General features: G+C 47.0%; 1 protein-coding gene and 1 long non-coding RNA gene across 5 annotated transcripts in view; one reads left to right on the forward strand and one right to left on the reverse strand.

Annotated features, from left to right (window-relative positions):
- ZDHHC14 (zDHHC palmitoyltransferase 14) overlaps positions 1 to 27,951 on the reverse strand; it is a gene marked incomplete at its 5' end in the record, with an annotated part of 268,451 nt that overhangs the window by 168,442 nt on the left and 72,058 nt on the right. The window contains one exon of one of the 4 annotated variants that reach the window (XM_082729579.1): positions 17,857 to 18,396. The exons of 2 other annotated variants lie outside the window; for them this stretch is intronic. In XM_082729579.1, the coding sequence (XP_082585705.1) occupies positions 17,857 to 18,056 (200 nt within the window). Of the gene's footprint in view, positions 1 to 17,856; positions 18,397 to 27,951 lie in introns of those variants that run through there. One more of the 4 variants, XM_082729581.1, reaches the window with a different exon arrangement.
- On the forward strand, positions 18,500 to 22,136 carry LOC309864235. The gene is made up of 2 exons (XR_014311404.1): positions 18,500 to 19,102; positions 19,179 to 22,136. It is a non-coding gene; the product is annotated as an uncharacterized lncRNA (long non-coding RNA).

The raw sequence follows: 27,951 nt of genomic DNA on the forward strand, positions 1-27,951 counted from the left end.
CATGGGGTACAGTGATGTAATGACTCTCTTACACAGGAAAGCTATGTTTTCTTCCAGCGTCACCAAAGACATACTGGGAGGCACAGACCCCGGCCACTCACATAACTGATGGGACCCAGGAATCAATACCATGGACTGGAATACAAATAGAGTCCCCTCATTTCCTAAGCACTGAAATGGAAATAACATCAGAAACAGGAGAGTAGGGGTGCCTGGGTGGCTCAGTGGATTAAAGCTTCTGCCTTCGGCTGGAATCATGGTTCCAGGGTCCTGGGATGGAGCCCTGAGCATAGGGCTCTCTGCTCAGCAGGGAGCCTGCTTCCCCCTCTCTCTCTCTCTGCCTGCATCTCTGCCTCCTTGTGATCTCTCTCTCTGTCAAATAAATAAATAAAATCTTTTAAAAAAAGAAAGAAAGAAACAGGAGAGAGATACAGGTGTGGATTTTTAAATTACAATTTTTTAAAAAGGTTTTGCTTTTGAATATTCAGTTGCTGAAGCGGTGTACATCACAGCCAGAGACACGAAATCGATGTGGGACAAACATGTGTTTCAGTTCAGGACAGGCCAGGGAGAGCCAGAAACGCAGAACTAAAACAAAACCAAAAACCTAGCCACATAAATGAGTGATAAAAGTACAAAGAAACAACACTTTGGCCAAAGCTCAGAAAGGAAGCTTTTAAATAAAAGGTAAGATACCAGCAGGGCAAGGGAAATGATTTTCCAAACTTTCTTTCTCCTTTATTTCCTCGTAGAAATCCTTCGACAAACAGAGGTCACGCTGCAGTACTCCGGCCCCGGGGTCTGCCCCGGCCCAAACCCCCCCAGTGCTATGGAACAAGGTCACCATCGGTCAGGTGTGAGGGCCTCACATTCACCACTGGGTCCGAGAGTCTATGATTCCAAAACCTACCTTACTTCAAAATAAACCAAATCCTCCCCTTCTATCAGCTTCACTTTCCCTAATCTTCACACAGTTTGGTGCAATTGTGCCTGTACCCCGGAAGTCCTTGGATGTCGTTGTATTTTTCATGACACAGAAAGACTGCAGCAGATTACAAAGAGACATAAATAAAGAGAACCCTGAATCAGGCATCTTAAAATCCTCCAAAATGAGGAAGGCTGGCCTCCTGGTGGAGCACGTGTGTCACCCACACACACACGGAAGCGGAAGGGGACGCACAAGGCTTTACCCACAGCCTCACCTCCTGACCCACCCTTCTTCTAGGTCATGCTGGCAGGAACGGTAATAATCACCCTACAGCAGAAGGAGAGCTAGGCATTAGCTGGCAACAATCACAAAATGGTTCACAGATTGTACTAAAGCTTTCCATCAAGGTCCGGCATCATTATTATTACAAATAATGAGCTTCCATTCTCTTTGGCATTTTCCCACTGATTTTGTATAAAAAGAAAGTAAATTACTAGGTAAGAAAAAAAAAGTTTGCAGAACACATTTCATCTGATTTTAAGGGTCTTTCTCCTATGAAGATAATACCCTACAAATATAATATACTACCCACAGCTCCCAGCCAGATGCCGCATATCAGAACCGGTGTTTTGTTAAGCAAGATCCCCTGTAAAGAACAAGGCTTCCACCGAAATGCTTGCAAAGCGTCAGCAGGTGGAAAAGGGGCATTTCTAGACCCGAGTTGACAGGAGAAGGGCTGAGACGGCACGCTTTGCCTTGCTTCTGTGCAACAACACACTGGATCTCAGGACGGCTGGGTGGGCCCCGGAGGACAGTCACACTAGCAATGCTGCCCGGGGGAGCAGAGGGTGACAGCACACGCAGTCAGCACGCTGATGGCAGCCGGCTGCAGCCATTCACGCCCTCCGCCTCGTCTTGCCTGGCTGCGCTGCGAGGATAATTAGATGTCATCAGACCCAGCCTGGAGAACAGAGCCAACTGTTCACACTGAGAGCAACAATTCAGGCCAATTAAGCTGGGGCGCTGAAGAGCTGTGAAGAGCGTGTTGATTAGCTTGAACGTAAGGTAGATTATTTGAAGGGAGAAACAGCAAGCGGCGTGCAGACATTAGAATGTTCTCCATTTGTGAGACATCCTCCCTCTAGTTCAGGTGTTTGAACTGGACGTTTCCAACTGGCCACTATCAGAGGCCAAGTTTATAGGGGGCCATAGTTTCCCAGGAAACCTCAACGAACTGCCAGAACAGGAAGATGGTGAGACCACTTTTCTGTGAGTCTTCTCTGTGTGAAGCAGCATCCATGGGAATGTCATAGGGCAGGAGCTGGCCAGGTTATGGTCACCTGATCCCAGGACGCTGGTTATAAGGCAGTGCCCTTCTTGGCCAGCGAGCCAGCTTCACCGCCGTCTGAGCATTACCAAAAACAGGACACCAACCCCCTTTAAAAGGATGCTTCATGGCCAACTCATTTATACACGTAGTCACAGAATATTTTTGGGGCCCCCATCCTATGGCAGACACAGTCCCAGGGACTGGCCCTGAAACAATGGATAAGACAAATAAGGTCCTCGCCCTCACAGGGTCCCAACAAGTGACCTAGAGGACTAGTTCAATTACAATGATGGAAGTGACTGAGAATAGCCAACGTGCGCAACGGGAAATTAAAAAGGCAGGAGAATTCAGTGACGGGCAGCCCTCACTTGCACAAGCCATATAAACCTTATGCCAAACCTGGGAACATGGTTCTTCCCACCCCTCTTATTTTAAAACAATGAGATTCATTAAAAGCCATTTGAATAGCACTCGAAATAATGCTGTGTGGAAAGACAGGTCCACACAAGAGCCTCAAGGACGTGCGGACATGTCTGGTACCCCAAGGAACCGTGGCGCCAGGCTCAAGGGCAGAGGACAGCAGCAGGACAGGAACGCATGTGCTGATACAGTGTAGGAAGAGGAGGTGGTTCCATCGGAAGTCAAGGTCAGAGACCAAACATTCCCAAAGTTTCCCTGCCTGTCCTGGAGAGACAGTCACTTGTCATTACCCCCAACAAGCCACCATCAACCTTCAAAATGCATTTCACTTCATCCAAAAAGAGCAGAAAGGGGTCACCCATAAGTCACCCACAGTTGGCTCCAGTAGGTAATGTTTTGGAGGTTCTCCAGCCCAGTGGCTTTCATCAAGGGGCAGCCCTCTGAACCCATATGCACAATCTGGCCTCCCCTTGCCCTCAGATGAGGGGTTCACAGAGAGGGACACTGCCAGTGAGGGCCACCCAGCAGGACGGGACAAGAAAGGACCCAGAGATGACACCCAAGAGAGTGTAAAGCCTGCTGACTGTGCTCAGGGGACCATCAGGGACCTGGATCTTCTTCATAATTAGAACCCCACCCAGCCTGGACCATTATTGCGAAGGAAGACACATGAATACACAAACAGGAGAGAAGCAAAGGGAATGAAAACTGTTTCTTCCGTGACAAGGTGGCTCAGAGTTAAACCTACAGCACAAGGAACTGTGGTGACGAGCAATCACAGTTAACAGATTCTAAGACACGCCTCAGAGACAAATGTGCCAATCCAGTAAGCAAATATAGTAACTCAACTAGCCCGTGCCTGAATTCCTACCGGTTACGAGGAACTGCGCTAGAGGCCACGGAGTTATGGGAAGAAGTAGGACAGGGGAGCTTTCCCAAAGCCCAGCTGCCTGGGATGGGAAAGAGCCAGACACTGAGGCCTCCGCTAAGACCCGAGGCCCCTCGCTCATCTACAGCAGACCTGCCGTCAGGTGCCGGATGAAGGGACAGGCACGAAGGCAGAAGGCACAGAGGTCAGGTATGGATGGGAAACCACAACACCCTGAGCTGCCCCAAGAGAAAAGCCACTGCGGCTGACACGTACTGGGGACACCCCAAATCATTTGACTCCCTGGCATGAGTGCTTTCTCCCCACCTGTCTGAGTGCAGCTACCAACCCCTGAAAAGTTCATCCACACCCTGTGGACTTGGGTCCTGCCTGCCTGTCCCCCAGGGTTCCTCCTATAGGCTCTGCTGCTTTTACTCTGGATTAGAAGCTAGCAGCAACTCCCGCAGGATCCCTTAGACTGGACACCTGCTGCTAGGTATGCCCCAGTCCTGTCCCAGAGTTATCAAGGATAACTCTTCTAGGACCATGCTATGCCCCTCTCAGTGCTGATGATCTCATAAGAGAGACAGTCGGACCGACAGGCATAAAGGAAACAGACACAGATGATAGATGGATATGATGGTAACGATTCCAAGCACTGGGTACTCAGTGCTTTAAGAATGGTACAAAAGAAAAAAAAAATAGGTAATAAAGGAGTATCAGGGATGAGTTACGTTCACTGACTCTCGACTGGAGGGAGTAGTAAGGACTTCCTGGAAGAAGTGACATTTGTGTTGGGTATAATTACTAGAGGTAAATTTCTGCAGATGGAGGTAGCAGGGTTTGGGCAGGAAAAGGAAAGCAATAGAAGAAACGGTTCTAGACGTAGGAACAGCATGAGCAAAGGTGGGAAGGTACGAGTGTTCACCATGCAGTGATGGGAACTGCCATGGGGTCTGTGGGAGTGCAGGACAGAAGGGCAGGAGGCAGGCCTGGCCCTGTCCCCGAACAGCACTTCACCGGGAACTCGCTTGTAGCTCCTCAACCTCCCTCTAGCTGACTGTCCATTCTCTGCAGACTTTCCAAAAACAAGGAGGAAACGTAAGATAAAAAAACACTATCTTAAGAGACACAAGCTGCTCATCTACAGAAACTATTGCCTCTCATTTCCAAAAACACAATAAAAATATCAACTCTCTCTCTCCATAGTTTACACAGAAAGACTTAGTGGGAGAGCTGAGGCCTGTGCACACACAGGATTTCAGAGCGGGTGTTTGGGGATGAGATGGGTGAGCTCCAGGCAGAGACAGACAAGAATGCCGCCGACAGAACATTCCCCTGCCAGAGTCCTTCACCAGCCTCTTGGACCTCACACAGAACAAGTTCACGATCCTCTCTCTTTCCTAACAATCTAACCGATAAAAATGAACAGTGCAAAACAGGTATGTTAGAACCCCCAGGAAATGTTTGTTTTCAAGCCTGAGGATAAGAATGACATGATATTTACACCTTTCTTCTTGTACTATGACAGTGGTCTATTTTATCTCACAAAAGTGATGGGGAAGCCTGTTCAAACACGAGTCTCCTGTATCAGAGCACCTAATGTAGCATCAGAAGTACCAAGTGGGCCGTCTGCATTCTGAGAGAGCCGATGTGGCCCATGACAGTACCACTCCCCTCAGCGAGGGCTCGCGACCCAAAAAGGGTTCCTCCAGAACCGCTGAGCCAAACCGGGGTGAACCTCGGGGAACGGCAGGAGGGTGGCCACAAACCTGGCAGTCCTCACGGGAGTGAGGCCACAGGCAGATTCATCATCAGAGAGAAATCTAAAATCACCCCTAGCCTAACCCAAAGTCTGTCCGCTGTCCAGCAGCACCCAGTGCAGACAATTCGAGAGTGTCCGTGCTAAAAGCTCCCCTTCCTTGGGACTCTCCCGATGCCCAACCTTGGTGCACCACGGAACTCAAGAGCCTGTCACTTTTAAAATAGTTCATTTGTGGGGCACCTCTGTGGCTCAGTGGGTTAAGCCGCTGCCTTCAGCTCAGGTCATGATCCCGGGGTCCTGGGATCGAGCCCCACATCAGGCTCTCTGCTCAGCAGGGAGCCTGCTTCCTCCTCTCTTTCTGCCTGCCTCTCTGCCCACTTGTGATCTCTGTCTGTCAAATAAATAAATAAAATCTTAAAAAATAATAATAAAATAGTTCATTGGCTCTTCACACGATCTGTGACAGAGGCAGAGAAGGAGGCTTCAGAACAAACCCCATCTGACCGAGCCACAGGCTGCGAGAGGCTTGCTCCAGGTCCCAAAGCAGGCGCGTCCGCGAGCTGGGAGCCACAGACTCCTGCCGTGGCTTCTCCCACCACACCTCGCTGGCTCTCTATCAAGCAGGATGCTACAGTGCTGGCCCCTGGAAGAAGGTGCTCCCTCGTGCAGCCCCGGGGCGTCAGGGCAGGTCCAGGTGGCCTTCCCACTGCCATTTCTTGCTGCTTCTGGCCCGCAGGAGCCAGGCTGCACCTGCCCAGGTTGGTGGTGGTTGGGGGAGGGGGGAAGAGTTCTGCAGCTGTCAGCAAAGCCAAACTCCCTGGACCCCTCCCTAACACCGCTGCTTCTCTTTTCTTCTCCTCTCGTGAGCACTTGCTAGGGGCCTGTCTACTCTCTCTCATGGTGGGGGGGGGGGCAAAGCTCTGCTTATCAGACTCCCGTCGAAATCCCCGAAGTTACTCTACAGCCTCCCGGCCGCTGAGCTTCCTGCCCAGTCTGGGCTGGGCGGGCGAGGCCGAGGCGCCCAGCTCGGCAGGCCCGGTGCGATCTACTTAACGTATTTGGGCGTGAGTGAACCCTCTCCTTGAGGAGTTGCCCTCACGACGAGGTGCTCAGGTTCAAAGGCAAACATCTCTTTGCCACTTCTGTTCACACCTTCAAAAACAAAACCCAACCTCCTATGAGCTCAGAAGCCTTAGGCGAAAGCAGTAGCTAAAAATCCATTTCAACTCTGAGGGGCCTTCCCTGAAAGAGCAAGAGAGAAGCAAATTCCTTACGCTGGAGTGTGTAGGAGGGCCCGCGGCAACCTGCGAAAGGCCCCCGCGGCTGCCAGAGATGAAGAACCCCTCCATTCCCCCCGGTGGGGGGGGGGGTGGGCGTGAGGAGGCCAGCTCCTAAAGACTGGTGACGGCCAACTAAAAATGTGAGTACGTTTTTAAAAAAAGTCTTGAGGTACACAGAGTCATAGCCAATTCCTTTCACTGCCCTTAACAGGCCAGTCACTCTTCTGAGAGTTTTACCTACCTGTACTCATTCATTTTCTGTTTTTTAAGATTTATTTGCTTATCTGAGAAAGAGAGAGAGCACGAGCTCTCAAGAAGGGGCAGAGGGAGAGGGAGAGAGTGTCTCCAGCAGACTCCATGCTGAGCGCAGAGCCTGACTCAGGGCTCGATCTCGCAACCTGAGCAGAAACCAAGAGTCAGATGCTTAACCAGCTGTGCCAACCAGGAGCCCCTGTACTCACTTAATCCTCAAACACCCTCTGAGGCAGGTGCTGTATCCCCATTCCCCATGAGAGGAAACAAGGGCACAGACAGGTCATTTGCCCAAGATCACAGAGCTGGTTAGTAGCAAAGAAAGGACCTGAACCTGGGAAGTTGTGCTCCAAGGTCCGTGTTCTTAATCCCAACACCATGCTACCTTTCTGACAGGCGGATTATGCAGGATTTACCAAAGAAGAGATCTCCAGCTCAGTGGCATTATACCATCCCCCGGTGCCGCTGGGTTGGGAGGGTCGTGGATCTGACTCACTCGCTAGAGCCTTTAGAATTCATTGTTTCATATATATATATAGCATAACATATATATATATATATATATATATATATATATACACATATACATATATGTATATATATATATATATATATATATATACACATATACATATATGTATATTTGATTTCAAATGCTAAAACTGATTTTTTTAAAAAGATCTGTTACAGAGAGAGAGTGCGCACACACACGGGGGAGGGGCAGAGGGAGAGGAAGAGAACATCTCAAGCAGACTCTGCACTGAACGTGGAGGCCGACACTGGGCTCCATCTCATGACCCCAAGACCACAATCTCAGCTGAAAGCAAGAGTCATCGCTTCACTAACTGGCCACCCAGGTGCCCCGCCAAAGCTGCTCTTAAATGAGAAGATATTGAAATGATCTTCTGGGGCGCCTGGGTGGCTCAGTGGGTTAAGCCTCTGCCTTCAGCTCAGGTAGTGATCCCAGGGTACTGGGATCAAGCCCTTCACTGGGCTCTTTGCTCAGTGGGGAGACTGCTTCCCCCCTCTCTCTGCCTGCCTCTCTGCCTACTTGTGACCTCTCTCTGTCAATAAATAAAATTAAAATAAAAAAGAAAATGATGTTCTACCTAAATTTTTCCTGAGGGCATTTCCTAAATGATTAAATATAACAAACATTTCCTGAGCATGTACCGAGCCACAAGCACTAGTCTAAGGGTTAGGGATACAAAGATACATTTTCTGGTGGTTCAGATACTTTGAACAGTGACTAACAGCCAAGTTGGGTAGACAGGAGCATCACTGCACCTGGACTGCTGGTGTCCTGGGGAAACCTCTCGAGACACAGCGAAGGGACCCCTCTGGCTGTGTCACTTGTGGGGAGGCCAGGGAAAACCAGCCCAAACAATGTGAGTATACCTGACGTCATGGAAGGCTGCTTTCAGCGAAATGATTCGGACAAGGGGAGAATGAAATGTGAGAACAGGAGACTCAAACCCAAATCTACAATTACCTTCTTAAAAAACAGCAGCAACAACAACAATGATGACAAACCAACCACAAAATTAGTCTTGTGGTGAAGTCTGGGGGAAGGAAATAAGCAAGCTTGTGAGGTGTGAGGCTCGTCCCAGTTCTTAGATCTCCTGATCTGTTTCTGAATGGTCACCGTATCCCTCGGCTTCCTAATTTACAGACATGCCCCCAAATAATACAAACTCTATGATCGTCACAAAACTCTATGATTGTCAGACTCTTCTAACTCATGATTGCTTCCAAGTAGATGTTACTGAAAACTTACTGTAGCAAACTCCTGAGCACACATTAATGTGAAGTTCTCCAGCGTGTGCTCTGAAATAGGGACCTTCTCATTCCATCCAGGATGTGGCAATGAACTGTTTTAATTACCCAGCAGCTCTGTGTTAAAGTCCAATTGAGTTAAATAGATAGTAGTATTAACTGAACAGTAAAGGGCATTTAATTAAAGTCTACCCGGATAAAAACCGTAGCACCAAAATGCAGCCAGAAATTGCTAATTATCTTGCATACGTCTAAAGAAAGATACCCTCATTCATACAACAGTATGATAAAGGTCCTAACATATTCATGAAAACAGCGGGAAAAGCCTTTCTTATTCTTTTGTTCCAGCAACATAAATAAATGACAAAGATCCTAGAGACAAAACACAGTGTTACAACTCCCTACATGGAAATAAACGGCACAGCTGTGTGACCCAGGGCTGTGCTGTACGGTTCCACGCAGGCCTGAAAGTGAGACAAATGTCAAGTAATTACTAGAAAGTTATCTTCTTTGTAATAGATCTTTGCCAATGGAAGCCTAATAAAGACCATTGAGCCAAATCAATTTTTCTTATAATGATACATTTAAAAGAAAAAGACGTGTATGGATTGAACAAAATACCAGAGACTTCCCCAGCATCAGCCAAGGAAAACAAAACACAAATGGTTTGGGGGCGTTTCTGCATTTATGGATTCATGGAAATATAATCAAAAATCAAAAGTGACTACCATGCTTAAAATGAGCCACAGATTTTCAAAAGCACCAATTATCTTGTCCTTTTTACTCTTCAAAGCACAGCGCCCCCCAAATACTGATTTTGTTTAGAAAAGGGACATGTAACGTGATACAGTGCCTCCAATCAGTGCTGTGAGGCACAAAGGGTGTCCAGGCTTGGTCTGTCCATGGTCTGGTAAGGGCCAGAAGCTCGGTAAGTGCCTAAGAGCAAAGCTCCCCTTTGTGTACACCTGTTAAGAACCAGGTAAGCTGTCTCCAATCAGAGCCTTCGGCACTTTCCTGTAAGACGTTTGTGTAACAGGCAATGGCCAGAAAGTGTGTGTTTATAATTGTCTTTCAGAGAAAAGTACCAGGAATGACAAAAGGAGAAAATCACCTCTACACTGATTTCCTTTTTAATTCACAGGGTAAATGCGGATTCAGGCATTAAAGCTGTGTTTTCTTTCTTTCTTTCTTTTTTTTTTTTTTTAAAGATTTTATTTATTTATTTGACAGAGAGAGAGATCACAAATAGGCAGAGAGGCAGGCAGAGAGAGAGAGGGTAGCAGGCTCCCCACTTAGCAGAGAGCCCGATGCAGGTAAAGCTGTGTTTTCTATTCCCAGAAGCAAGCCCCCACTCTACTTGTTTGAAGGGCCAAGCAGCGGAGTTTGAAGTCAAAGCAGGAACCAGAGCTCTTGGTCCTGGAAACACACGCAACGACTCAATAAATATTCACCTCTCCGCGCGAGGTCCGGCTGGGTCCCCTCCCCATGCTCTCCACACCCCTCGGTAAAGCTACGATGATTTCAAGGCCTGTATTAACCTCTCCCCGGGCCCCCTCCTCCAAGGCTGCCGGGGACACACACTTATGTCCCACCTCCTGACGCCCACCCTCCCCAGCTGCAGACAGCAGCTGCTGTGACCAGAGGCTCCTTCCTGCTGGTGGAGACCATGCCCACCTGCGAGAGGGCCACACGTGCTCTCCCATGAGAACATCCTAGTACCAACCTGAGCCTTTTATCTACGGCCTTTCATTTAACTCTCATGCCAAGCCATGAAGTGGACCCCACCATGAAGCCCATTTTACAGATGAGGGAACAGACACAGAGGCCTCTTGCCTATCTCCAAGATAAGCTCTCCTGCATCGGGCCAGACGGCGCTCTCAAAGCGGAAACAAGGAAACTTCTGTTTCATTCCTCCCTTTCCGCCTTCCACGACCATCTTCTCTCCCCGGCTGCCTAATAACCACTGTGCTCAGCAAAACAGGTTCAGTTTCCTCCACAAAGGCAGCCACTTTCCCAGCTATTTCCAGCCCGCACACTCTTCATCTTAGACAACTCCCTCCTGTGATAATCGCTTCCTTCTCTTCTAAGACGGCAGTTACCAACACAAACCACTTCTGAGCACACGCGGAACCCTCCATGGAGGCCAGTTGTACAGTAAAACCCCTTTCTGCAGGGAGCCCCAGGGGAGAAGCAGGTGCATCCGGGGGTGGGGGTTCCCGGCAGGGGAAGCTCAGAGGCTGGGAGTCCATTGACACAGAAATCGCCAGGAAAATGCGAGAATAGAGCTGCAGACTGTATTTAAAGCTGGACCCCTCACAAGTCTTGTTAGTTTGTTCATCTTACGAACATATCTCAGAGGCCTCCTGGGGGGCGGCATCGGGGAACAACATAGTATCGTCCTCAGGCGTCTTCGGAAGGCCCGGAGAGCAGGGAAGCAGATTCCTGGGCTCCACTCCAGACCTTCAGAATCAAACTCCTGGGGGTAGGGATACAGGAAGCTGAGCTTTAAACAAGGACCTGGAGATTCTGAAGACCATGGAGCAACCCTGGGTTAGGTGCTGAAACAGACCCACCCATTATAGAAATAGAAAAGACACATTTCTGACATATAAGGCCTTCACATGTCAGGGGTGTGTGTGCAGTGGGAGCTGACATGGCCACCCACAACTAAGTATGGAAGCCAAGTGGTGGGCTGCTAAACCAGCTCTCCAGGCACGGTCTGGTGAGTTTCCTACTCCTCAAGAATTCTGCGGGTTGCAAACTTGACAAGTCCCACTCATATTTGGAAGGCATCATAATATCTGTGTGTGCACGCTTTCCCGAGACATTCTATGGTTTTTGTTTTCTAAAAACATCTTCCTTTACCTCGGGCCCAATTTCTTCCACTAGGTTTGTGAACCAGAGATCATCTATGTAGTATTTTCATCTATGTCCACTAAGATACTAATGTTTCTAACTTGAAAATTTCTTCATAGACTCTGAGTAGATCAACAAATGCATTTAATAGAGATTTCTCCAATGATGACATAAGAATGGCTAACAGACATATGGAAAAATGTTCATCATCATTAGCCATCAGGGAAATTCAAATCAAAAACACATTGAAATACCACCGTATACCAGTTAGAATGGCAAAAATTAAAGGCAAGAAACAACAAGTGTCAGAGAGGACGTGGAGAAAGGGGAACCAAACCTCTTACACTACTGATGGGAATGCAAGTTGGTGCAGCCACTTTGGAAAACAGTGTGGAGATTCCTCAAAAAATTAAAAATAGAGATACCCTATGACCCAGCAACTGCACCACTGAGTATTTACCCCAAAGATACAGATGTAGTGAAAAGAAGGACCATCTGTACCTCAACGTTCATAGCAGCAATGGCTACAATAGCCAAACTGTGGAAAGAACCAAGATGCCCTTCAACAGATGAATGGATAAAGAAGATGTGGTCCATATATACAATGGAGTATTACTCAGCCATCATAAAAGATGAACACCCACCATTTGCATCGACATGCACGGAATTGGAGGGGATTATGCTGAGTGAAAAAAGTCAAGCACAGAAAGTCAATCATCATATGGTTTCACTTACTTGTGGAACGTAAGGAATGACATGGAGGACATTGGGAGAAGGAAAGGAAAGGTGAGTTGGGGGAAATTGGAGGGGGGAGACGAACCAAGAGAGACTGTGGACTCTGAGAAACAAACTGAGAGTTTTAGAAGGGAAGGGTGTTGGGGGTTTGGTGAGCCTGGTGATGGGTATTCAGGAGGGCATGCACTGCATGGAGCACTGGGCTTATACATAAACAATGAATCCTGGAACACTACATCAAAAACTAATGATGTACTGTATGGTGACTAACATAACAAAAAAAATGCATTTAGGATATTTTTCTGCAGTTTTTCTATCTGTAAGGTAATAGTTTTTTAGACAACATAAGCAACACTGAAAAATATTCATAATTCTACAACTCTAACAGAACTGTCATTTTTAGTATTTTCATTTCCAATCTTTTTTCATCTGTACTTATTTGAACGCAGTTATGCTTGATGAATATCTACAACATCGTAACACATTTTCGACCAATATACTATCCTGAGCAATTTCCATCTTGTTATATAATTTCTCCTATTATTTTTGTGGCTGCATTACATTTTGTGAAGTCTAGGTGTCATTATTTACTTAATCATTCTCTTATGGTTGAATGTTTAATTTGGGTTCCTACCAGTTCTTCAAAAGTATAAATAATAGCATTTTTAAAAATGTGTTTTCTTCCTACCCTTAGACTAGAATCCCAAACATTGGCTTATCTAAGGAAAACAGAATTGAAAGACAGTGGAATATCAGCCCACCCCCTTTTTTTGGCTATTGAAAAACAACTTTTTCTACATAGCATCTTACAAGTTGTCATTTACCAAACACCTACTGTGTGCCGGCCCACCTAATCCTCTTAACACACTTAAAAGTAATGTTACTCTCCAGTGTACAGAGTGGGGGGGTCTGGGTCTCAATGTGGAGTGGGGGCTGAAGGCCCAGCCCTGTTGTAATTCATGATTGGGGGGGAGGGGCCAGGGACGAGGGCACCAAGACATGTGTGGTGGACATCGGCGCTGTTTGCCTGTCGTTTCCAGCTCTCCCCCACTTCCAGGCACCTGGAGGGACCGTCCCTCTGGCCCCTAAGGTTGGATGGAGCCAGTGGGCTGTTGAGTGGCAGTCCTGCATCACTTCCAGGTCAGAACATCTAATTGATGGTGTCAACAAGTGAGGGGATGTTACTCCTTCATCCCAGGTCCCCGACTGAGGTGCTTATTCTGGGCAGAATCCCCAGCGGGCATCAGCGCTCCCGCAGCTTGAGCAGGAAATATACTTTTGTTGTCACAAGTCACCAAGACTTTGAAGCTATTTGTTACCTTAGCATAAGCTCACTTATCCTGGCCTAGACAGAAGCACAGCCTGAAAAACCGACTGAGAAGGACTTCATGGGGTAGGGTGGGGGGTGGGAGGGAAGCTAACACTGTGAGCCACCCCCGGGGCATTCGCACCTTTCCAGACATAGGCCTGTCAGCTCGCACAAGGGAGGGCAGCGCTTTGTGCGCCGTATGGGGGTGAGGGCGGCGGGGTGAAGAAAGCCTGGGAGCTCGGGGTGCCGGACAGAGGACAGGCTCAGGCTGCTGCGGAGGAGAGCACTGGCTAATTGGCCAAAAGGGGTAGACCTTGCTGTCAGACTCACCTACCAAACAAGTATGCCCTAGAAAGACACGAGCTGTCATTCATAGTGAAACCTCTTCCCGGGGCATCTGTGGGGCTCAGTCAGTTGATCGTCTGGCCCTTGATTTCAGCTCAGGTCATGGTCTCAGAGTCTTGGGATTGAGCCCCGCCTCTGCTACCTGCTCAGCAGGGAATGTGCTTGGGATTCTCTCTCCCTCTCCCTCTCCCACTGCTAGCTCTCTCTCTCGGTTCCTCTGCCTCTCCCCCTGCTCACTCTCTCACAAATAAATAAAATCTTTAAAAAAAAGTCTTCCCTCCCCAAACTACTACCTTCTGGAAAGATGGGCTCAGGGGAACAGAGACCTGGCATTATCTGTCCAGGGCTCAGATACAAGCTGTTACTCCAACTCAAATGACCTTGGTTCTTTTCTGTATCTGAGCATCAAATTCTCATCTAGGAAATGGGAATAAAAACATTTTCATAAGATGTTGGGCTAATTAAAAGAGGAAGAATGGACTTACAACACAGTAGGTCTTCAACACACTGTACCTATTGTTTTTATTATGAAGCAAGTTTCCTCCCAGGCTCATCCTCTTCAGAACACAGGAAAATGGGCAGAATCCTCCCACTAGTTTAGCAAAATGAAGTCCCAAAAGGGCAAGGCCTCCTTCAACTGGCTTTATCTTAAAACTAGTCACTCTGAAAACAGACTCTGTCTTTTAGGGCAACTGAGGTCAGGGAAGCCTCTGGCCATCAGGGAACTGTCCAAGGGCAGCATTATTTGCTGTAGTAGCCAATATCAAGGCCATGTAGCTTGCAGGCCTGGATAAAAACCCTCTTCCTCCCCAGGCAGGCCCCTAACCTGAGCAGGCCGTGACAGCAGATGACCAGAGCTGGCAACAACAGCGCAGGCAAGTCCTTTCCACTGGCACCAGACAGCTTCCCCAGGTGACTTAGCTCGGAGAGGCCTCTGCAGGTCACACGTGGCCTCTGGCCCCACTCACTGTGCCTCCTGGTGAGGATCACCCCCTCACCAGCCACCACTCTGCCACCACCACACTTTCCCAGGCATGCCCTTTGCTCTCAGGAACTCAGGAGCTGCTACATTATATCCTTCCTTCTTACAAGAGTGATTTTCCGAAGTTTTTGGTATGTTGATAACCCATCCTTGTTTTTCTGGTGTGGAGTTTTCCCCTCTCATCTCTGATGTGCTGCATAACATAGTTACTTAGTGGGGTTGACAATCTTCTGGACATTATTTGTAACAGCCACCAAAGGGAAACAATCCAACATCCCTCAACCTAAGAATGGATAAACACAATGGGGCCTCTCCAGACAATGGAATATGATTCAGTGGAGAAACACAGACACAGGCTACAACAGGATGAGCCTTTAAAACGTACCCTAAATGAGAGAAGGGAGACTGACTTCTGCCTTTCACTGCTGAGTCAACAAACGCTGCCCGAAAGCCTACTGTGTGCCAAGCACCATCCCAGCGTCGGGGCCTCAAGGAAGCAGCTCCCTTTCTTTCTGTGCAGACGGTGCTATTGTGGGGCCAATGGGGCTGTACCAAGTACACTGAGCTCCCAAGAGCATGGCAAACTGAGACCCTGAGTTGCCATGGGAACCAGCATTGGCAAAACACACAGGTAGATGGGGCTGGTGGCCCGGAAGCTGGCGCAGGACCCTCCCTGGGGGGGTCTCAGGTCTTCCTAAGAGAGGCCCGAGTATACTCAGAGGTGGCTGTGAGACCAGACCAGGGCAGAACAAGCCTGAATGCCCCAGCGCAGGCTTCTGGAGCCAGGCTGATGCACAGAGGCCAACCTGCCCTCGGGGATCTCAGTACATCACATTTTAACGAGAGCCTCATGGCACTTCGTGAAGTGGGCCAACCTTGGGAAATGTCTGTTTTTCTTACCCTCTCTTGTTAAACAGAATGACTCTGTCTGGCTGTTGTGGTTCAAAGCAGCTCCCCCCGGAAAGGGCTCAAACTAGCCTATTTTATTTAATTTCACAATGTTCATGGTTCCCGGGGAAAATGTTTTGTTACAAGGGTGGTTATTGTCTTAATGGGCTTGGGTATTTGTCCTGCGGTCGTTGTGACTTTCTGTTCCCCCAGAAGTTCTGTTCTCAAGAACATTCTCAGAGACGCCCTCATGAAGACCAGTGAATCAGGACCTCAGAACTGATATGCTGGTACCAGTTTCCAAGTGGGCACCTACGTATACTCTACTTGGCCTATGACAACTTAGGGAGAATATAAAATTACCATCATCTAAAATTTAATTGCTCAGTGAGAGAACTGACCATATCTGTGCTTTTCTAAAACAAAAATAAGTCTCTCTTTATTAATGGGTCCAACTCAATGAGCAATCTTTAAAAGTTTAAAAAAAAAAAAAAAGGCTACTTTTTAATACGTCATGTGGCAGATTAAAGATGGCTGCAGATTCCTTGCTACTCCTGCCACTGAGAAATTCAATCTAAGTGCCCTCCGCTTGAATCTGGTGACTTGCCTGAGTAAATGTGACCCAAGTGCTATTCTGAAATTTCCAAGACTAGCTCAAAAAAGTCTTACAGCTTTAGCCTTGCTTCTCTGGAACACCCAGGACCCCGTGCTATGAGGAAGCCAAAGTTAACCACACAGAAAGACGAGATGCTCAGCTAGCCTTCTCGACTCCAGCCACGCCCACAAAGGAGCCGTATACACATGTGAAGAAGCCATGTCTCCTAGCCCAGTCAGCAACACACCCTAACCCAGAACACCCTGACCCAAAACTGCCAGCTGAACCAAGTCAACCCGAAGAACCACGTGATGGTACGCCAAAATATGTGTTGAGCCCTAAGTTTTGGGATGGTTTCTTAAAGGAGAACAGATTCTTGCAACAGGCAGGAAAAGAGAATGTGATTATTTTTCATAATCCTTCATGTAGTAATTTTATAATTACTTAATTTACAATAAAAGGAAAAAATGGTGAATTTGGACAAATGATAGTTCCCCATATTCACCCCAAAATCTGTAACTTCATAAGTTACAGATGTCATTTGAAGACCAGAAGTAACCATTAAATTAGTCAAGTGTTTATTAAACACCCGTTACATATAAAATTAAGATGTGAAGTATCTAATCAGAAAAACTATTTAACAATTCCTGGCCTGAATGAACTATCTGCAGTCATAGGAGTAGAAAAGGGCACAGAAATGAATTAGTTCAAAGTCCTACAGTGAAAGGAATTACTCAGCACATATACAGAAGAACAATGTTACAACACTACATGTACTAAAATAAACACACAAACAGAATATTCCAGGTTGCAATCTTCTCAACAGCAGGTAATGATTCTCATCACTCTTTAGGACTTCCAAACCTCCACGTTAAGGAAGGGTTTTCAACATGTATTTATGGCTAGAGCAATGAAATATTTAAGCATGGACTGAATTTCTATTACAGTTTTTAAAAATTAATTAATACTTTTTAATTTTATTTATTTGGTTTTTAAATTGGGTGTGGAGCCCAACGCGGGGCTTGAACTCACTATCCTGAGATCAAGAACTGAACAGAGATCAGGAGTGGGGCGCTTCACTGAGTGAGTCACCCTGGTGTCTCTCTATTACTGTTTTTTTAAAAGAAAAGAAAAGAAGAAGAAGAGGAGAAGAAGGAGGAAGGAGGAGGAGGAGGAAGAAGAAGAAAGAAGGAAAAAGAAAGAAGAAGAAGAAACCTTTACTTACTATAATTTTTAAAATTTTATATCAGTATCATTTTTAAATCCGATCAATCAGAGCTGTGGGGAGTGGACAGTGGGACAAACCTCAGCAAATCTCACTTTTTGAGGATTGTTTTACATCAAAGAGTAGATCAGTCAATGGCCGTCTTCACCTGGAAGGACCTTCTTGAGCAGGAGGGCTGGGTGGACCCGCTGGGTTGTTTTCCTTTGACATGATCCTCCCTCCAGGCTCAGTGTCTGTTCCCTCCGGTAAGGTGCCGGCGGGGGGCGGGGGGTGTCTAGTAACACATCACTGTCAATACTCACAGGGGTAAGACCGAGGCTGTGGGCTCCAGAAACAGCTTCCAGCAGTCAACATCCCCGCCTCGGCCACATTGCAAACACCCAAGAGACAAGAGAAGCACCGGACTGTGACCTCTTCTTGTTTTCTTACTGCCTTGGGTGTCGACGTTCCAAACTAAGCACTTCCGGGCGGGTCTGCAGCCCCCCACGTGCTCTCTGCGCATGTCCGCGACTCCCGGACGCACGTGAGACACGCCCCATCACGTCAGGCGCGCTTACGCCCTGCAGTTCGGCTCTCACACAAGCAGACGTGGCTCCCTTCAAGCCCCTGTTTCTATGGGCTTTCAGGAAATTTCATTAGTAATGAAATGAGGCCATTTTCTTCTTAATAATTGTGTGAGGGTCACAGTTAAACAGCCGAGACAGCACCAGCCGAAGCCGTTCTGTACGACGCCCAGCCGGCCCTTCTCCGTGGGCGACGCCAGCTTGAACCCGCTAGGGGAGGAATGGCGGGCGGGGAGGGAGGCCTCCCCAGAGCAGGGCAGGGCTGGCGGGCCCCGAACTAAGCCCTAGAGACTGGGTGCCTCCTCTTCTCTCCCTTTTGCGAGGGGCGGAGTCAGAGAACGACACCCAGGGGTGACTTACAACCACAGCCACTTCTGTTTCTGAGACTTGCAATGCGCGGCGACACAAGGACATGCTTATCCTCCAGAGGCGTTCTCCTCCGAGAGATCTTTCCAAGCCAGAGGCTACGACGCTGCTTTCCCTCACCAAAAAGAGCCAGAGACTTACACAAAAAAGTCCTGGGACTCTGCACCTGGTCAGGAAAAGCTGCGAGAACAGGAGGCGGCCCGGCTTTTCCCCTGCTCAGGTAGAACAGAGCAGCAACAGCAAAGGGAAAGGAAATCACAGTCGGCCTTGAAGTCCGGATATAACCCGGGCTTCTGGCTTTGAGGGGATTTGGCTGTGGAAGTTCTGAGAGGAGCCACGGCTGCCTGTGTAACCACAGAGATCTTGAGGAAACCTAGGGTGAACGGCGCCAGAACACAGGGTAGGGAAAAGCACAGAAAGGTCGAACAGGCCTGCCCATCTCCTCCGCAGTCACAGAGCTGAGGAGGCCACTTGGAGCTGAAGGAGGTACATTTGGAGAAACAGAAGGAAGAGCTCGCTTCACACGGTGGCAGGAAAACCCTGAGACTCGTGCCGAAGGGGCCAGAACAGGCAGAAACTCCAAGGAAGCTCAGAGAAGGTTTAAAGTCGTGGCTGGACAGTGAGTTGCATCTTGGTGGGGTTTTTTTGGGTTTTTTTTTTTTTTTTGTCTGATTTTCTTTTTTTATTTGTGGTAGGAACACAACACATGAGCTTCCCGCTGAACCACTCTGCACAGCGGACTTCTAGAACTCATTCATCCTGCAAGACTGAAACTTGATATGGTGAAGAACGACTCCCCATTCCCTCCTCCTCCCAGCCCCTGGCAACCACCAGGCTTCTCTCTGCTTCTCGAAGTTCAACTATTTTTTTAGATTCTTCATATATGCAGTGTCAGGTGATACCTGTTGGACATGACCCTCTTATTTCTTGTAGTATAATGGCCTCCAATTTCATCAGTGTTGTTGCCAGATGGCAGGATTTCTTTCTTTTTGGTGGCAGAATAATGTTCCATCACGTGTATATACTACATTTTCTTGTTCATTCATTCATCCATTGGTGGACACCTGGGTTGTGTCTCCATCTTGGCTGTTGTGAGCAGTGCTGCAATAAATGTGGGACTTGTATCTAGGGAAATGAGGCTGCCCAGTGCCCACCCACAGAACCTCATTTGGTGTCATGCCGCCTGCTGGACCAGGATCTGACACAACAGGGCTTTTTTAAATTTTTTCCAGAGCAGGAAAATGATCCTAAATTAAGGGCAGGCTCTTCACACATGAGGACCTCAAGACGCAGACTGCTCTACCTCTGTCATGGGCTGGGTGCTCCAATCGATGCCTTCCCAAAGTGACAAATTGCTAATTCCAGAAGTCCCGACAATGGTAATAAGAAAGTGCTGGAACTGCACTGCCCAGCATCCTCTTTACCAGGTAGAGGACAGGATCATGGAGTATCTGCTCACCCCACCCACCACTGCCCCTCTCTGTTCCTCCACCTCTGCTCCCCTTATCCATCTTTCACAGCGGGGGATGTTCACCCACCCATGGCCAGTGTTTCCCTGCCATGCCCTTAGACTTTGGCTAAGCATCGTCATTTTAATTTCATCCAGAAGGATGAAGTGTCTGGAAGGGTGGGAATGGCAGCTACTAATGTAAAGACCTGAACCCAAAATATAGCTACTGTGGCAAAAATAAGTAGGAACTAGGACGCATGTCTAGGAAACATGCTTGCTTGTTATCATCCAAATGCCTTTGCCTTTGGGAATTACATGGGCAATGAAGCTTGGGCTGGTAATGACCTGCACATAAGAGTGTGGGAAATCAAAGTTCCAAACTCAACGGTGATCTGTCTGATGCCTAGGTCCTGCTATGCACAGCTATATTCTGATATCCCTCTGAAAGCTATTTTTAGTAGCAGTCATTATTTAAGGAGGAGAAAGAGAACATTAGAAGTATTCATAAAGGCACAGGAGACTCTGCCCACAGGTGGACTGCCTTTCAAAGGCATCTTTCCCCACAAAGACCTCTTTTTTCCCTTTGAACAATTCAAGATTAGAAGCCTGGGACCTCCACCACAATTTAATGAGATTCAATGAGATGACTTCTATGGCAATGGCCACCAGGGAATTTCCCAGGCCCCTGGAATGTGTGTGTTATTTCAGACTCCAAAACCGAAAGTACCCAGCAATGACGTCAGGTGCTCCACAGCAAAGTGCATGTGCATTTTAACCGGCTCTTAACTTTGCTTCTTCCTAAGCAGATCACTGTGGCTAGCAGGCAGGAAAATGGGCCTTTTTGAGCACACAAACATTGCATTCATTGTCCAAACAGGAAAAAATAGATACAGGAATTATTTGCTTAGCTCCTGTGGTTACCAACCTGTGCTGGGGAGAAACACAATAGACCAGGAGACTGTGGTCAGAAGTCACACGCAAGCACTCCATGTCCCTGCATGCATTTCTGCTACCCCCCACCCCACCCCCCACTGCCCTTTGCAACCCTACCTTGCTCCTTCCCCCTAACGCATCTGCACTCACTGCCAAATGCGATGTTTACACACAGGCTCAGGTTAGCCGTCTTATTTTCTGCCTCCATATAATTTAAGTGTGCAAGTAAGAACCGGCCAGCACTCTTGATTCCAGATGACCAGAACTCTTGTATTCTAGACTTCTAGGAAGCTTCTCTATAAAAGGATTCTTGTATGGAGTGGGAAATTGGGATCAGTGATGTCTAAGACCTCTACTGATGTCTCTAATTCAGAGAGTTTCTTTTTTCCTCAGAAGCACGTTTCTTCAAAACTCCTCATCATGGAAATTCAAGAATTGCTATGTAGGTATCAACAATGATCTCTGGGGAAGTAGACACGGGAAGACATCCCAGTTCCATTAGACCCAGCAACTGAGAGGAAGGAAGTAGAGAATTTGTTTGTCAACTGTGCCCCTTTCCCAGCAACCCCCGCCGGGCTCTTTAGGCTTACTCATCTAGGAGATTCTAATCCTGAGGCTCTCTTCATGTGCCTCTCTTTGAGCTCCCCAGAAACCCCAACCCTTCCCATGTCAGCTGACAGGCAGTGTTCATTAGTGAGTGGCACCTAGACATAGTAAAACCTTGGCCAAACTTCATGGTCACAGAATGGAAGGTGTCCTATTCTGCAATTCACAGTGCCTCTCCAACAATGTTCCCAAATTTCCAGCCACCGACACAGAAGCAATGAATTCATCCCCTTCCTAACAGCTGAGGAAACTGTAAAGGCTAAGAGGGAAGGGGATATAGAGAGAAGCCAAAGGGAGGCTGACTTATTCTGTTCCTAAGGCTGGTGTCACCATCAAACAGTAATTCGGAGTGTTATCACTGAGAAATGGCAGAAGCTATAGGACACATTTTCTACATTGTAATGAATGTCAGTCATCTGTTTTCCAGAAAGTTCTTTCATAGACACTTTTGGAGGAATACCTTTATCAACATATATGTTCATAAATGGATCAACACTACTCTGATAAATCGTTCAGAACAGTGGTCCCTGTCCATTTCAAAGATAGGGACTATTTTTTAATGTTAAAAAATTATGTGCTAATGGATCATTGAACATTATATCAAAAACTAATAGTGTGCTCATACTGTGGCTAACTGAATTTAAATTTAAAAAAATCATGTGCATCCCTGTGTGGAAGTAGTTGTACTTCATATCTTTTGATTATTGAGAAAATACTAATGACAGAAGGCTATCGTGAATTCAGCTATGCTTTTTTTTTTAAAGATTTTATTTATTTATATTTTGACAGACAGAGATCACAAGTAGGCAGAGAGACAGGCAGAGAGAGAGGAGGAAGCCAGCTCTCTGCTGAGCAGAGAGCCCGATGCGGGGTTCGATCCCAGGACCCTGGGAATATGACCTGAGCTGAAGGCAGAGGCTTAACCCACTGAACCACCCAGGTGCCCCTCAGCTATGCTTTTAAATTGAATTTATGTTTGATTAGTCACAACAGCATCTACACACACTTGAAAAACTCTAACATAACATTATACATAAGGTGTGCTACTTACTATCCACAAACTGTACTGGTTTCTTGAGCCCTTGCTGTGACCCTGCCACCACAAGCCTCCCCTAGGCCAAGGCCCTCAGACTCAGAACCTCTGGGGTCTAACCACTTCTGTGAATTCTGAAAACCATAATTTTACCAGGTGATTTCAAAGGAATTTTGAGTTGACACTGTCAAGAGGAAAAAAGGCAAAAGCATTTACTGTTAATTTTTTCTCCCTTTCATGACACCTTTATATTCCTATTATGGTATCAAGCAATGAAACTGATAGCAACAGAATAGATTTTGCACCACTTTTTGTTGTCTAACCATCAACAAACATTAAACAAGAGAAGATACTAACGAATCACCACACTCGCTGCTCCGAGTGGCTCTTACAGTCTAATTAAAACCCACAAGATCAATGCTGCGCCAAATGAAAAAAAATCACCATGGGAACTATGAAGAGTAAAAAAAAAGACTTTTGTTAGCAATCACATAAAATTACCCTGAATAATCCTCCCTCATCTTATCCCCCGACAAAAACACTCCTCTAGGCTTAAACATAAATAAATGTCAATAACCTGACTCTCATAGATCCTTACTACAGATCGAGAAGAAACAGCCTCAAGTGCGTGAGGTAGGGGTGGGGAAACAGAAGCAGCTGTTTATTCATCTTGTCTGCAAAGCCAGTGTAAGCCCATGTCCTTGTGGCTGTTTTATGTGTTGGTTTCAATGGTCTTGTGTTTTAATTTGTCCAAACTAGTTCTTCTTTGCCACCAGGACAGAAACAATCAGCCCACAGCGAAAACCTCAGCTTGGTGGTCGAGGCTGGCATGGGGGTGGGGGTGGACTCTCAATGTTACCTTTTGTTGAGATGAAACCGAAGGGGCCAGGCAGTGGTGGCTGGATGAGACCCCCCTCGGAGCAACCAAAACTGAGAACACAGAATCTATGCCGAACCGACAGCTCAGATCTCAGAGAGATTCCCGTGCCCAGGGCAACTCACTTCCAGGCATCACCTCTAATGTGGATATCAAGGATCAGCAGTTGACAGAAAAACCACATTTCTGTAATTTCAGATTTGTGAAGAAAACAAAGAACATAACACTGAATTGACTGGTAAAGCTTCCAGAGAACAATGGGATATCTTAATTTCCACGTATTCTTACTCACTGACAAAGGCAAGGGCAAAACGGAGAATGGCACGGGCATTATTGTCCATTTTAAGACATGATAGGATAGTTCCTCTCCAGACTTCTTGGACCAGGTTGCCCATTTCATATTCCGGTTGCACAGAATACCATTCCCAAGTGACTTGCAGCAACCCAATCCACAAAACCATACCAACTAACATTCCTGCTCCAAGCTCCAGGAATGACTCTGGACCGCATCTGTTTGCTGCAGGCAAACAAATGAAGTCCCCTGGAAGCCAAGACTGAGTCGTGATGAACACCTCACCACCAAGTCCCGACTTGGTGGGCCAACTTGATCGGGCCAACTCAGGGGCCAGATCAGTGTCCGTGACAGCTCAGGATGTGGAACAGATTGCTGATGATGACGTCATTTCACAGCAATTTAAAGTAGAGGTGGAAAGCACCAAATGGTTAGGCAAACTCTCTGAATAACTGCAAAACTCCTCTGAAACCTCACCCTTCCTTGGCAAAGTTCCAAATTAAAAAAGAAAAAAAGAAAGGAAGGACGATAGATAGATAGATTAAAAGCGCAGCCTGATAGGGATCCTTGCCTTTGTGGACCCACATCTGTATACCACAGAAGCACAAACTGCCAAGGGGAGGGATGATGGGGCTTTGCCTTTAATTCCTTACTATTATTTTTTAAAGATTTTATCTATTCATTCACAAGTAGGCAGAGAGGCAGACAGAGAGAGAGGAAGGGAAGCAGGCTCCCCACCAAGCAGAGAGCCCAATGCGGGGCCCGATCCCAGGACCCTGAGACCATGACCTGAGCCAAAGGCAGAGGCTTTAACCACTAAACCACCCAGGTGCCCCAATTCCTTACTATTTTAAAAGTACCCTCAAATAAGTCACATCATGGCACACCTGAAACAGCTGGGCACCGCATCGGACAGCTACAGTCCTTCCCCACTTCTCAAAGTCCAAGTTTCCATGGTGTGGGAACTGACACCCAGTTTTGTGGCCCTGACTCAGGAGAGCCCAGGCTGGAGTGGCTTGGCCTGCTGATCCACCTGCCACTCTTCCAACTGCGGGACAAGCAGGGAGACGGCCACCTGGGCCACTAACTGCCCAATGCAGCCTGTGTTTGAGCAACTGAAAACATCAAGATTATTTTTAGGTCTTTGAAACTACAACATCGAAAGGCTCAGAGGCCAGACACGCTTTCAGAAGGGTCTTTGCAGAGCCCTGACTCAGCCCCACCATTGGGCATGGGGGCCACACGCCTGCCCGGCGTCCTCGGGGAGCAGGAGTCAGCAGAAGCCAGCAGCCGGTCTCCCACAGGCCATGTGTTTTCACGTCGGTGGCAGCAGTCTGCAAACATCAACCAGCTCCAATGAAACCAAGCCATTGCCAAAAAAAGCAAAACTCCCATTTCCTCTGTTCCCTCTCTGATGCCAACAGCTCCTTCACCTCTGTCCCCCAAGTCAGATTAAGTGGGCGTGGCAGTACGTGGCAGCTGTCAAAGAGTGTCACTTGACACTGAGATCAGTGCCAGGAGAGCGCTGCTCAGGCACACAATGGGCCAACGTGTTTCTCCGATTCCCCGTGGAAAATGAACCGCCTTCTCTGAGGGGAAACGCCATGTCCCACAGCATTTGCTTTCTAACAAGAGCCGCTTGTATCCGCAGCTGACTGGAAGAAAGATTCCATTCTGTGCTTCATGAAGAAAATGACAATGATCCCTCCGTGGCCCGAGTCCTGTAGAAAAGGCGGTGTCCGAGCCTGCAACCCAGGGGCTCTTAGATCCTGACCCCACCCACTTCACCCAAACTCCAGGAGCTGCAGGACGGAACAAAAGCCCACAAAACCCGGCAGCATCACTGGAGCCTCCGGATTTAAGAAAAAGCTTCTGGGTCTACCACCAGCCCACTGCAGATCTCAGGTGGGGTTTACTTGCTTCATTTGGGAGGAGGGCAGGACTGAGATGGGGCTGCAGCTCACCACAAACCTTCCATGCTAACATAGCCCTTGGAGGCCTTTGGGCTTTTCTCCCTGGCTTTTGTCTGTTCTTGTTCCAGAGCTCTTCTCCCCTGGGACACGATGATCCGTCACTCGGCCCTCTTCAGGCACCTCTGACACACATTCCACTGTCCATGTAGACGCCACATCTTCAGAAAGATCCAGACTGTATCAAGTAGCCACTGCTACACCCATTGGCCTCCCCGATCCTGCGATGCAGACTGGGAAATGCTTGGAGAACTTGGGGGAGAAATCATACTGCAGTAAATGCTTAGCTCAGCTGACTTCTAGAGGCTTACTGCTGCCTTTCAAAGTGGCCTGGCAGCACCTCCCAAGAAATGTTAGGCCACAGACATGCTGGTGGAAAAAAGCATGGAAGAAGCTCTTCATTTGCAGTAAGGAACACTGTTAAAATGCACGACAGCCGAATGGAGGCCTGTTCTCGGCCTGAGGTACCCAACAGCACAGTTCCCAGGGCTGTCAAAGGCACTCACAGAGGGATGCTCCTTGTCTGATGGAAATCGATATTGTGCTTACACTGTGGCTTAGGGGGCATTCAGATGTGATGTCAACGTCATATACAGAATTAACAAGAGTGAGCGCTCCCTGGGCCCACAGGTGCAATCAAATACTCCTTTGTGAATATGGAGAAAACCATCACTGCTTTCAGAGGCTTTTTAACGTGCCGGAAGAAGAATAGGAGCATTAATCTCTATTTGCTTTTAATTTTGTGAGTTCATTTTTAAAGATGCATTAGAAGCATTTTTAAAATCAGTAGTGTTGTACTGTGCTTTTCCTCTTTCTTTTATGGGTAAACACGTTTCACAGCCAGGGATCTTCTGGAATTAAAGAGCATGATCCATTACCATAAAGTATTTAGAGAGATGACAGAGAATTACTCTTTCATATTAGAAGAAAAGTGCATTCACAAGTATCAACGCTTGAGGACAGGACTGGAAGCCTAAGTGTACAATGTTTAAAGAACATCTGATGCAAATCTTTTAACCTTATTTCTTTGTCCTTTGACCTTTTGGGTGGCTGAAATGCAGATATGATGGCTGGAGCTAGAGCAGCCATTCTGGACTATGAGGTAATCTTGGAAATGTAGGCCAGTTACAGCTAGTGACAAAAAGGAGCCTGTGGCCTTGAGAACTCTGAGGAGCAATACTGCCACACCAGTCCTATCCTGTGAGAGATGTTTGTCTAAGTAGAGGATAGTTTTTCCTATTGCTCTCCAAGAAACCTTGACCTAAGTTATATACCCCATAACTAAAGCACTTGAAATAAGCATAAGGTTTGGAATGACAGCTACCAACGAATAAGCAGAGCTATTTGCAGAGGCAGAAACAAAAGAAATGCATTTGCCACCAGAAGTAAGTATATATGTGGGGTCGTGTGTGGTCCGAACCAAAAAAAAAAAAAAAAAATGGCCTTAGAATGAATGAGATCTAATACAAGTTCAGGTGGACCAGCCAATCACCCATCTGGTCTCTGGAGGAAAGATGCTGCATCCCTTGCCCCTCACATTGATTTTGGGACAGAGTAGATGGTCAGTAAATACCTACCGAATGAATGAATGACATTAAAGTCAAGAAAGTTCAATAAACACCTATGAATAAATGAATTTAAAGTCAGGATAGCAGCTCAACCTATGTGCAGGGTCCAATTATTAAAGGATATCCTTTTTAGTATAGAACAAAATAATAAAATGAGAGACTCTCAAGTTTGTGTAGAAAATGTGTCTTAGAATTAAGTCCCTTTAATGGCTCCAGTTTCGCTGTAGAGAGGCACGAGAGAGAAGAAAATGTAAGAGTTCATGAGAAGGTAACGCTTTATTCTGCAGGATCTGAGAAGAGTGAATTTAGGATTCAGGGTTGTTGGGTATTGATACACTGTCATTCCGATTTCATAAAGCTTCAAGATAAAAGATCAACACACAGAATGTCTTTTGAATCTAAAGAACAGAGGTGAAAAGTAGAGATCCCTTTGGAATTCCTGTCTGAAGAAAATGCTGCGGAGAATCTGGAAATACCAAGATCCATAACAACGACAGTCATCCTAAATCAATCCAGCTCAGAGCAGAAGTTTTGTCAGATGGGAGACTTCTATCATGTAAAAGAGCTAAATGTAACAGGTAGTGGGGGTGGATGAAAAACAAGGATAGTGTATTTATTACCCTCCTCTAGAGGATCAACCACAGTTTCTTGATTAAAAAGAACATTACCCATGTCTTAGTGATCTTTAGATTTGTCAAACATCTTTCTTTCTAACTTATATTATAAAATCTAAGCCCAA

The sequence above is a fragment of the Mustela nivalis genome, assembly GCF_964662115.1.
Source record: "Mustela nivalis genome assembly, chromosome: 5".
Lineage (NCBI taxonomy): Eukaryota > Metazoa > Chordata > Mammalia > Carnivora > Mustelidae > Mustela > Mustela nivalis.